The sequence below is a fragment of the Bos javanicus genome, chromosome 15 (genome assembly GCF_032452875.1).
Source record: "Bos javanicus breed banteng chromosome 15, ARS-OSU_banteng_1.0, whole genome shotgun sequence".
Lineage (NCBI taxonomy): Eukaryota > Metazoa > Chordata > Mammalia > Artiodactyla > Bovidae > Bos > Bos javanicus.
The window spans coordinates 34,131,862-34,144,120 of NC_083882.1; the positions used below are offsets into that span (position 1 = coordinate 34,131,862).

Below are 12,259 nucleotides of genomic sequence, written 5' to 3' on the forward strand. Positions count from 1 at the left end.
ATTACAAAATGAAGGTAATAACATCTGCTAGGGTCACTGGAAGATAAAATATTATGTATGAAGGCTCTTTATGAAAGTGTAAAGGCTACTCTACAAACAGAACACACAGGACCCTGGACAGAATCCAAAGAAGGACAAACTTCATTCTTCCCTCAATGTGCGTAGAGTTTTCACTGTAATGATGACTTGTAGCTGGAGGGCATTTCATTTTCAAACTAATGTCCCATTTATCATCTTACTTGATAGGAACAAGTAAACAGCTGAGGGTGGTGGAATGAGGAATGTGTTTTTTAAAAAAACTTTTTTTTTTTAATTGAAGGAGAGTTGATTTTGGGGCTTCCCAGGTGGTGATAGTGGTAAAGAACCCGCCTGCCAATGCAGGAGACATAAGAGACATGGGTTCCATCTCTGGGTCGGGAAGATCCCCTGGAGGAGGGCATGGCAGCCCACTCCAGTATTCTTGCTTGGAGAATCCCACGGACAGAGGAGCTTAGAGGGCTACCATCCATAGTGTCGCACAGAGTCAGACATGACTGAAGCGACTTAGCACAGAGTTGATTTACAGTGTCGTGTTAGTTTCTGGTGGATGTGCTTTGAGAAAGGTTTTTTTAATTTTTATGTTTTAGATGTGGACCATTTTTAAAGTCTTTATTGACTTCGTTACAGTATTGCTTCTGTTGTATGTTTCGGTGGTTTTGGCCGCAAGGCATGTGAGATCCTAGCTCCCCGACCAGGGATCAAACCCTCATCTCTAGCATTGGAAGGCGAAGCCTTAACTATTGTACCTAAAAAAATAGAGTTTTATTGGGTGACAAGTACTTTCTTTTCTTGAAGCCAAGAGTGCAGGTGGAGGTGAGCCAGGGCAGTGGTTGAGGGCTTCACGTGTCTGCTTTCCAGCCAAGTGAAACACTCACAGATTGAGTGTGGAGGAGGTTTTCCCTCAGGCCAGAAGAGACGTAAATGATCGTTCTCCAGGTCTGCTGGGCACAAGGCTTAAATTAAATCTCACAGGAATTTAGATCCAGAATCTCTCATGGGTGGAAAAGTGGGTGAGGTGTGTGGGAAGAGGAAACTGCTGAGTTTTCTTCCTTTTAAGAGGCATACGTTTAAATTCAGAGGGCTCACAGTCAAAGTCAAAGGGGGCTGCCCTTGGTGACTCTCCCTTTCCCCCAAGTACCCATGGGGTCCTTGGGCACCTGTCTGTGGACCCTTCTGTTTTGTTTTGTCTCGTTGTGTTTTGTGGCTTCCTGGTGAATGGTAGTGACTCACCTTCCTGTTGCCCGCTAAACACCTGAGACCTGGCTCTCTGACTTCAACAGCCCCTCAACAAGCAGGTTCCCTGTACCAAGAAGTTATCAGATCCCCGGCAGAGCACTCATCCTTGGAGGAAATCCAAGGCAGTGAGCAACTCCGTGGCTTAGTTCTGGAGCCTGAAGAGTGGAGTTACAGCCCGGCCTCCTTGGCGTTCCCAGAGCCGGATGCAGTGTCCGGCTGCTTGCCCGGCCTGACACCTGATGGCAAGGGGTTTCTCCTTTCCGTGACACATCCAGGAGTGAAAATAGAGTGATACCGAGCCCCCTTGAGAGAGCCAGTGATCGGATGTGGAAAAGAGTCAGAAACAAGATAGGCCACTCTTCCAGGGAGACGTTTATGGGTGGTCTGGCTCTGGCCAGGAATTGGAAAAGACCCTGATGCTGGGAAAGATTGAAGGCAAGAGGAGAAGGGAACAACAGAGGATGAGATGGTTGGATGGCATCGTCGACTGAATGAACATGAACGTGAGCCAACTCCAGGAGAGAGTGGACAGAGAAACGTGGCATGCTGCTGTCCACGGGGTCGCAAAGAGTAGGACACAACTTAGTGACCGAACAACTGGCTCTAGTTTTTTTGGCTACGGTCTCTCTCACCCTGAGCGAAATGTACTTCCCCCAGATTCCCGGCCTTGGGGAGGTTGTGCAGTGTCAGGATGCCTGGAGCCATGCCCCCCTCCCCAGGTGTCACTGCAGGGCATGGTGGACCCAGGGCCAGCTGTCACACAAACTGAAGGGGTGTGTTTTCTCGCAGAGAAATGTGGTTTCTCCTCAGTTTAGGGACATTTGTGACATGCTCTTGTGACTTTCATCCTGGCACAGAAACAAGGCATTGGTTCCCTCCTGGACTCATAGAAAGGGCAGAAAAGACAAGAACCGCATCTTGGACTTCAAGGTGCATTATCTGTGTTTCTCCTGGTCTGTCTGACAGCTCTCATCTCTACTTGGGGCTTCCCCGGTGGGCCAGTGGTAAAGAATCCACCTGCCAGTGCAGGAGACGTGGGTTCTATCCCTGGGTTGGGAAGATCCCCTGGAGGAGGAAATGGCAACCCACTCCAGTATTCTTGCCTGGGAAGTCCCATGGACAGATGGGCCTAGTGGGCTACAGTCCATGGAGTCGCAGAGTCAGACATGACTAAGTAACCGAGCACACACATACACACATCTCTACTTTGGTTCTTACATGTAAGACTTACTGGAAAGGCAGATGGGCTGGGCTGGGAGGGAGGGTACATGTTAACTTCTTTGCTATAGGAGCTGGGCTCTTTAGACTCAATCTTGACAGAGGACTCCTCAGTGAGGTGGATCAGTTCTAGGGCCAGTCTCTTAGGGTGGAACCTGGGTCTAGAGAGTGAACTTTCTAGGTTCCATGACCTGGGGACATATAGATGTTTTGTGACCCAGTCCATGCAAGTGGAAGCAGAATTGACCCAACCCCCAGAAATGTAAAGGGAGTACCCTCAATTCCCTGGGACACCCTTCATGCTCACCTTCCTCTGATTTTATTCTGTGCATGGAATGGGGCTCTGATATGGAGGGGGTCACTCAAGATATAGAGACCACCCCCCTTTTCCTGACTGGTCCCGTTGTGCCCTGTGTCTCTTAGGTCCTGTTGTCTGTCCTTCCCCCATATGTCATGTCTGCTGTCTTCAGCTTATTCCACAGAGCTGTCCTCTCTTCTCAGCTTGTCATTTTGGAAGCAGCCTCTAGGAACCTTACTGACCCCCCTCTGACTGTGTCCGGGCTGCCTGTGCCCCGACCTGTACCCCAAGTGATTGAAAGAAAACACCTTTCTCGGTAGAGGAGATCCGGCCCCAAGAGTCTCCCAGTTTCCCCGCCTCAACCCTGTATCCTTAGGTGGCCCTGGCGATTCCGGACTGAATTCCTCGGGTTCTCCCCCACCACCACCCCGCCCCGCTCCCCCTCCTAGGGGGAGTAAAGACTAGTGAGAGCTGCCTGGCCAATCGTCGCTTTGAGAAAGTTTGGGCCGTGATCCTGTTTCATTAGGCTGATTGGAGCAGCCGGGACTCGAAGGTAGAGTCCCTCCCCAGGGATCCCGGGTACTGTTACACTAGCTGTCGCCGCCCGTGCACGCCCCTTCTGGACAGACGTGACCCCCGCCCCCTTGCCCGCTCCTCGCCCCCTGCTCCTCCTCTTTTGTTTTTATCCAGCGTGTGCTTCCTCTCTCTCTCTCTCTCTCCCCGTCTTCCTCCTTCCTCTACCCCTTCCTCCCGCTCTCTGCCTCCCTGCAGCGCCAAGCCGGCTCCCCAGCCTAGTCTGCCGAACGCAAACCACTGAGAGTTTGCCGAGCCTCCCCCGGGGGCGCGGGCCGCCCAGTCCCACTCCGGCACGGTCGCCAGCCGGCGAGGGAACGCCGCCGAAGGAAAACAAGCGGGCGCGCGAGGGGAGCCCGGGAGAGGGCGGCTGGGCGGCGGCGGGCCGCCGAGTTCGAATCCGGGCGGCCGCGCCGCCAGCCCCCGCGCCCCCTCCGCCCGCGCGGCGCTCCGGGGGACGAGCTGGCTCCGCTCGCGGCTCGAGCGGCGAGCGTTTCCTAACGTGAGAGGCCGGGCGCCGCGGGCGAGGGCCGGGGAGCCGGGCCGGCGGGCGGCGAGGCGCCGGGGCAGCGCGGAAGCAGCGGGTCCCATGCCGGCGGCCAACATGATGGAGAATCTGCAGCCGCCCGCCCTGCAGGTGCCCGAGCCGCGGGGCGCCCCCGAGGGCAGCCCGGTCTGGTCCAGCTCGTCGACCCCCACGCTTCGCCGCCGGCGCTTCAAAATGCGCCGCACCAAGAACGTGCAGGAGCCGAGCCTAGAGGCCGGGCTGAGCGGGGACCTGCCCGGCGTCTTGGTGCCCGGCAAGGAGTTCCTGCAGCTGCCATCCATCGAGATCACGCCCTCCAGCGACGAGGACACCCCGTGGTCCAATTGCTCCACGCCCAGCGCTTCCCCGCGCCGCAAACGCTTCCTCCTGCGCAAGTGGCTGCGGGTGAGGGAGCGGAAGGAGTGCAGCGAAAGCAGGTACGTGCCGTCCCGTCCCCGCCTTCTTCCCCTTTCCTTCTCCAGCCTCCCCAGAGCCGCCGGGGCGGGGGGAAGGGGGGGAGGCGTTCCCAGGGCACCCGGGAAACTAAGCAGAGGATTGCAGGAGCCCTTCTCCCGAGTGGACGGCTTGCCCACGTGTCACCCATCTTCCCAGCCCAGGTGGGGCCCGGTGACTTTACAGTACACGTGTACACGGGGCTTCACGCTGCGTTCCAACCCATCGGATCCTCACAGCAACATGAACAGTAAAAACCTTAGCAGCTAGTGTTTACTGAACCCTTAGCAAACTCGGGTCAGTAGGATGCGCACTTCACCGTCTATCTCCACATTTAATCCCCACAGAACCTCTTTGAGGTAGGTACTCTTAGTACCACTGATGGAGATCGTAGAAGGCAAGAGAAATTAAGTGGTTCCTCCACTCAAACTTCAGTTTGTAAGCTCCATTTAATGTTGATTATTTTATTTTTGGCCATCCCAGGTTGTCTTTCCTGGCCCCCCACGTGTAGAGGAGGTGTATTCACATTGAGTGAGTCAGCTTTCCTACCACAGAGAATCTTTAGACAGCTAGGCAGGGTCCACACCTTTGTAGATTGTGCCAGCTATTTTTTGCCTGGGTAGATGTGGCGTTTGAGTAGTTGGGAAGTTCGCTTTCCCTAGGCAGAGAATTTGTATAAGAGACAGGTAGGGCAGCTCCACACAGCCTTGGAGGAAGAAGGGAGTTAGGTTTAAGCCAAGCCAGTTGCCTGGTGGAGGGACAGGGGGCTGTCCTTACTGGCTCATTGATATCTTGTACCCTACTCATTTACTCTCAGACTCTAAGGCCCTGTATCTTAACAATGGTCTGTGCCTTTGTGTGAGGCAGCTGAGCAGTTGGCCACCTTTTCCTGGACACCTGCTCCCAGTCTGTTCAATTCCATTCATTTCAGTTCCACAAGTATTGATTGAATGCTCTTATGAGTCGTCTGATATTAGCTGATGGTGCTGTGGCCAGGAGGCAGGAGGTAGGGGGCGCTGGGTAGATGTGGGGATGTGGTAGTTAAGAAGGAGGATGGGAGGTGACTGGGATAAGAAATTAAGGCATGTGAGTTTCGCTGGTACTGAGGAGATGAAATCTTTAGAAGTCACCACTGTGTGTCACGTGGTGGAGGCTCCCCAGGTGGTGCAGTGGTAAAGCATCCGCCGGAGACACAGGAGAGAAGGGTTCAATTCATGCGTCAGGAGGAGCCCCTGGAGGGGGCAATGGCAACCCATTCCACTATTCTTGCCTAAAAAATCCCTTGGACAGAGGAGCCCGGTAGACCACTGTCTCTGGGGTCTCAAATAGTCAGATGTGACTTAGCAACAGAGCACACACACATGCCACGTGGTACTGACTGTACAGCAAAGAGAGGAGGAAGACTCCTGGAAGGCAGAGGCTCAAACCAGGACACGTACAGACAGGTAGTAGAAAACAGCAGAAAGAGTATGATATTGGGGACATGAGATCAGGAAAGGGGAACAGTACCTGCGAACATAAGAACAGGATGAGGTGTGTCTGAGAGGATGCTAAGAAATTGGGCCGGGTTATATGGATGATGAGTGTTCTCAGCCTGCCAGGCTCTCTCTCTCTTTTTTTTTTTTTTTGGTTGTAATGACTGGATGTGGTTATCTCTGCAGGCGAAGATGTAAAGCTTTGTTCTGGGGCTTTTCGGGAACCTGAGGATAACAGTTCTTTCTGTACTTGTCCATCATCCTGCCGCCTTTCCGCCTTTCCCAGAGAGTGGAGGGAAATGGGACAAACTTGGTGGGAGCTAATTTATAAATTTTTTCTTTTTAAAAGGATTAAGGCTGTACTTTAAAGAATTGTAATTTTATTTATTTATTTTTGGCTGTGCTGGATCTTCATTGCTGTGTGGGCTTTTCTCTAGTTGCAGCGAGCGGGGGCCTACTCTCTAGCTCTGGTGTGCAGGCTTCTCATTGCAGAGCACAGGCTCTAGGGCCTGTAGACTTTAGTAGTTGCGGCTCCCGGGCTCCAGAGCACAGGCTAAGTAGTTGTGTCACGTGGGCTTAGTTGCTCCACGGCATTTGGGACCTTCCCAGATCAGGGATCAAACCAGTGCCTCCTACATTTGCAGGCAGATTCTCTGTCGCTGAGCCACCAGGGAAGCCTGATGGGAGCTAATCTTGAACTAAAATAGTTCATCCCGGTTTGTCAGCTTCACCTCAAATGTGAGAGACCCTAAAAGAGGCCCTGTTTTGACCCTGAGATTCTGCCATGTGTACTAAGGACAGTCTTACATTGGTAGTCAGGGTGGGGATAGGGTGGATTTGGTTATTTTAGGAAAATGTAGTGTCTCGGTTTTGAGATGTTGCTCTTGGTTTTGAGTTCTCTGAAGGTGCAGTACAGGGAATTTCCTGGCAGTCCAGCGAGTTCACTGTAGAGAGCAGTTTGATCCCTGGTGAGGGAACTAAGATCCTCTAAGCCCCGAGGCACAGCCTGCCCCCGCCCTCCAAAAAAAAAACGGTTCAGTGGAATCTTCATTTTTGTTGGAGCAGGGAACAAACTTGTATTTATTTATTTTAAAAAGTATTCATATTTCTTCATTTATTTGGGTGCAGCAGGTCTTGGCTTCAGCATGCGGGATCCTCGATCTTTGCTGTGAGATGCGGGGTCCTTAGTTGCAGCATCCCAGCTCTTGTTGTGTCGCAAGATCCAGTTCTGGGATCCAGTTCCCCGACCAGGGTTCGAACCCCGGACCCCTGCATTTGGAGCGTGGAGTCTTAGCCACTGGACCACCAGGGAAGTCCCAGGGAATATACTTTTAAATCAGGAAGGGTTTTCACCTTCTGGGAATAGTTTAAAAACTGGCAGTAGTTTTCTGTGGTGACTTGTTGGGTTAGAAGAATGTTGGTATATATGCAGAAAAAGGCAATCTCTGGATTCAAACCTAGATTTGTCAGACTCCAGTCTCTACTCTTAACTGCTGTGGAACTGCCTCCTGTTGGAATCTGTCTCGATTGTGGCTAAAACAAAAGCCCATTCGTTTTATGCCTTGAAAGTAGAAGGTTTCTGGGAAAGAAAAGAAGCAGTCAAGTGAATGAGTGACTATAGATGGCCAGGATGGTTCCCTGAGAAGGAACTGGCATTTAGAGGCAATAGGGCCCAAAGAGCATTGGATCTCATACCAGGAAAAAGTGAAGTGTTCGTCGCTCAGCCGTGTCTGACTCTTTGTGACCCCGTGGACTGTAGCCTGTCAGACTCCTCTGTCCTTGGGGTTCTCCAAGCAAGAATACTGAAGTGGGATGCCTTTCGCTTCTCCAGGGAATCTTCCCAACCCAGCTCAAGGCCACGTCTCCCACATTGCAGGCAGATTCTTTACCATCTGAGCCACCAGGGAAGCCCCATGTCAGGAGACCTGGGTTTAAATTTAAGTTCTGTCCTTTGTTAGCTGGGGAACCTTGCACAACTCCTTTCATCTTTTCTACCTGTGGATTAATGGCCGGTCTCAAGAGTGATAGGTGTGGACATGTTTTGTAAACGTCCCTTTGCTGTGCAAGGGGGAAGGAGTATTGTCCTCTTCCTGTGAGTGGCTCACATGGAGGGGATGTATGCTGGAGAGTACAGGGTACATACCCGCATGTCCTGGAGCAGCAACCCGGGGCTCCTCACATGTTACAGGATTTGGAGATGCTGATGGGGAAGTGACCCAGCTCTGGCTCGGATAAGGGGACGAGCACAGCATGCCCTGTAGGGCATCTTTCCTCTTCGTGATCCTCACCCCAGGTCTACCTCTCCACACCAAGGAAAAGACCTTTGCAGGCCTTCGATGCCATTCTATCCCATGTGGTAGAGAGCACGGGGCTGAGAGGGCCTCGACTTGTGGGTTGTTTTTTTTTTGGCTACACTGGGTCTTTGCTGTGGCACCTGGACTTCTCTAGTTGCAGCACGCAGGCTCCAGAGCGCGTGGGCTTAGTTCCCTTGCAGTATGCAGGATCTTCATTCCCCGACCAGGGGTTGAACTCACGTTCCCTGCTTTGGAAGGCAGATTCTTAACCACTGGGCCACCAGGGAAGTCGCAGCTTGTGGGTTTTAACTGCACAAAGATAAAAATATAATCAGGAGACCTCTTTCTTCTCCTTTGGGAAGATAGAAGTAGAGAAAATGATGAAGTTAGCAAGGACCTTGGAGTACTCCGAGTCTAATTTTTTCTGGCTCATCTTTGTATTTTCACTGTCTAGCACTGTACTTGGCCTTTTGTTATGATCAATAGATGTTCATTGATGAATAAATTAATAACGGGTGAATGAATGATTACTTTTACTCTACTCTTTATAATGAAAGTGTCCTTATTCATGAGTCAGGGAAAATAACCTGCAGGAGATGAGTCCAGAACTGAGTTTTTTGCTGTATGATGGTTTTATTCAGACATAATCTTCCCAGGTATCCTAGTGGTGAAGAACCTGCCTGCCAATGCAAGAGACATAAGAGACTCTGGTTTGATTCCTGGGTGGAGAAGATCCCCTGGAGGAGGGCATGGCAATGCACTCCAGTGTTCTTGCCTGGAGAATCCCATAGACAGAGGAGCCGGGGGGCTATAGTCCATGTGGTTGCAGAGTCAGACACAACTGAAGTGGCTTGGCACACACATAATCTACATGCCATACAATTCAGTCACCTTTAAAGTACACAATTCAGTGTATATTTTAGTATATTTACAAATATGTGCAGTCATCACCCCAACTTTAGAACATTTTCATGACCTTGAAAAGAAACCCATACCCTTTATATATTGCCTTCAATCCCCAGTCCTCCATCCTCTCCCCTCCAGACTAGGCAGTCACAAGTCTTTTCTATGCGGAGCTGAGTTTTGAATGGGAACCAGATGCTCTTAGTGAAGACAATTTGGATGTGTTGGCTTGAAGATGGGGATGGTCTTGATGAGGGATGTGGGAAAATGAGGGTAGTGATGTGATGGGCTGACAGACTATGATGTGTGCTGAAGAGTTTGAATTTCAATTAATGAGTCAGTCAACAAAGATGTATTGAGATCCTATGGACAGTGTGCTTTGTCTGCAGAGAGGATTCAATTCAATGGGGAGCCATTGTAGCTTCTGGAACCTGGGAGAGACATGCGCAGAGTGGTATGGGAGGCAGTGAATTCTTGCTGTTCTGTGTGAACCAAGTGTGAGGTGGAGGCTGGAGCCTTGCACAACTCTTCCAGCAGTTACTATTACAGCTGGGGATTGTCATCTTGGCCACTGTTTGACATAAGGTAGCACAGTTTTTTGCTGGCCATGTTGCCCTCTGAGCTCTGTGAATAATGAAGTCTGAAGTTGATGGGGAAGGCTCTTAGAACTAGTACCCGCATGTCTCCCCAGATCCCTTGGCCATAACTGGTTTTGGTGATTGTTTAAAACCCAAATTGAGAGATTTCCCTGGTGGCGAAGTGGATAAGAATCCACCTGCCAATGAAGGGGACACAGGTTCGATCCCTGGTCCGGGGAGGTCCCACATGCCCCAGAACAACTTAGCCCATGCAGCACAACTACTGAGCCTACGCTGAAGAGCCCAGGGACCACAATAAACAGTAACCCCCGCTCGCGGCAACTAGAGAAAGCCCAAGAGCAGCAAAGACCCAGCACAGTTAATAAATAAATTAAATTTAAAAAAACCCCAAAACCCAAATTGAGCACCAGAGTCCCTCTCACCTGCTGGAATACAGCAAGAGGTCAGAATTGGACAGAGATACAACTTTTCTGACAGCATCCTGATGTCATTCTGTGGAGGAGGGTGGGAGAGTGCCAAGGAGCGGGTGAGTAGGTGTGGCTGGCTGACTTCGGGCTATCTTTCTGGGGGACACAGAGCATTTCTCTGTCTCCCCAGGACACCCTCCTTAGCACTACCTCTTGCACCGCTTTCCCTCGGCATTTCTGTCTCCTCTTCTCTGTGATGTAGCGACCCTGCCATGTCTTCTGCCCGGCTGTACGTCTGATCTCAGCTGGTACCTCTCACTGACTCTGCAGGCCTGGTGGGCCTGGTTATCTGTCTGCTGCCAGCCTAGCTGACATGCGTGTTTGCAGGTAATGATTACCCATCACTGGGTGTATTTATTAATGTATCTGTTTTAAAACATTCATTTATTTATTTGGCTCCGTCGGGTCTTTGGCGTGTGACTTTGTTGCACCTGGGCCCCCTGCATTGGGAGCGTGGAGTCCTCGCCATTGGACCACCTGGGAAGTCCCTCCTTGGCTTATTTATCTTAAGTCTTCATCCCCTTCCCCTGACCTTAGGAGGGAGTCTTGCTTCCAGTTTTAGCTCAGTTTCCAGGGAGCAATCTGATGAGTGCATCCAGATGCCACACCCATCACTTTGGTGAGGACCCCTCCATATGGGAGAAGCACAGAGAGTGTGAGAAGGAGAGAATTCATGTCTTTCTTCACACAGAGCATCAAAGAGGAGACCTGTGATTTGTCAGCAGATAAAGTAATTGGTGCTGGATAAGGTTAAACTAAACCTCACCCAGACCCTTAATTCCTTGAGGGCGGGACTGTATCTTACTCTCTGCTAAGAGCCTTAAGTATGCATTTAATCCTCCCTACAAAGCCCCAGGTGGGTTTTTACAGCCAAGGAACCTGAAGTTCAGAGATGCGTTTGCTCTGGTCACACAGAAGCAGGGGTGAGATCTGAGTCATGTTCTTCTAATTCCAGAGACCCGCGCTCTTGGCAGCTCCACAGCACCATCTCCCCAGGGCCTGGGAATGGTTGGCCCTTGCGTATTTGAGATTCCATCCACGTGGAGGGGGTCTTCCCTGGTGGCTCAATGGTAAAGAATCCACCTGCAAAGCAGGAGATGCAGGAGACATGTGTTCTATCCCTGAGTCGGAAATACCCCTGGAGGAGAGCATGTCAACCCACTCCAGTATTCCTGCCTAGAGAATCCCGTGGACAGAGGAGCCTGGAGGGCTACAGCCCTAGGGTCGCAAGGAGTCGACAGGACTGAAGCGACTTAGCACACACACATGCACGCACGTCATGTGGAGGGGGAGGTGGGAAGGAGGTCTGAAGGATGGATAGGATGCTGAGACGTGTGTAGGGGCCAGGGGTCGGAGGTCAGCATGGGGATGTGTGAGGGTGGTGCTACCTCCATGGAGGGTGGAACTGCTCCGTGAGAAACAGCCGGCCTTGGGCTGTAGATGTGGTTTCCGGATTCAGACAATTTGCGGAAACTGAGAAGGTAGATCTAAGCCACTGAGAAGGTAGATCTAAGCCCTGTGGGCTGATTCACACTGGCCAGTTTCCTTCATAGCAGTTGATATCTTGACAGTTTCCGTGGTGGTTATACACTCAGCGGGTGCCAGTTCCATATAAGGGGAGAGACTGGGATTTCCGTGGGGTAGATTAACAGGTGATAATTCTGCCTGGCTTGGTTAGTCTCTCCCAGCAACACCAGTTGCTATGCTGGTCACTGATCATTGCTTTTAGGGTAACTCTGGAGTTTTCCTTAAGGCACTAGAAGGGCAGAGCTGCCAGTGGGGAATTTCCTTCCTGACTCCAGTGAGTGAGCCACTGGCCCCTGAAGCAGGTGTTCAGATACAGAGCCAAGCTGGTCCGAGAGCTGGGGAGTGATTGCAGGCTTGCTGTATGTACCAGAGCTTTGTGATGTCTGCAGGCCTTTCCTGGAGCCTCTGGCCTCTTGGGGTGCTTCCCTCTGAAGCCCAGATTGGTGTGGTGACTTGCCAAGGGGCAGTTGGTACCTCGTGTGAAGAGAGATGCTTTTCAGCATGGGAGGAGCTTAATGAACCCTTGTCCTGTGACTTTGGAGCCTGAGGAACCTTTTTTCTCTTAGAGGAGATAGTGAGGGTTCTCAGGGATGAAGGACACAGGGTAGAAAATGGAATGTGGAAGGAAGGCAGGATGGGAGAGGCTTCAAG

General features: G+C 51.4%; 1 protein-coding gene across 5 annotated transcripts in view; it reads left to right on the top strand.

Annotated features, from left to right (window-relative positions):
* Window positions 1–3,809: 3,809 nt before the first annotated feature.
* Window positions 3,810–12,259, top strand: part of GRAMD1B (GRAM domain containing 1B) — a 187,999-nt gene continuing 179,549 nt past the window's right edge. For 2 of the 5 annotated variants that reach the window (XM_061440638.1, XM_061440639.1), the window contains exon 1: window positions 3,887–4,327. In XM_061440638.1, the coding sequence (XP_061296622.1) occupies window positions 3,954–4,327 (374 nt within the window). In that variant the 5' untranslated portion in view covers window positions 3,887–3,953. Of the gene's footprint in view, window positions 4,328–12,259 lie in introns of all 5 variants that reach the window. The other 3 variants (XM_061440647.1, XM_061440646.1, XM_061440645.1) reach the window with 3 other exon arrangements.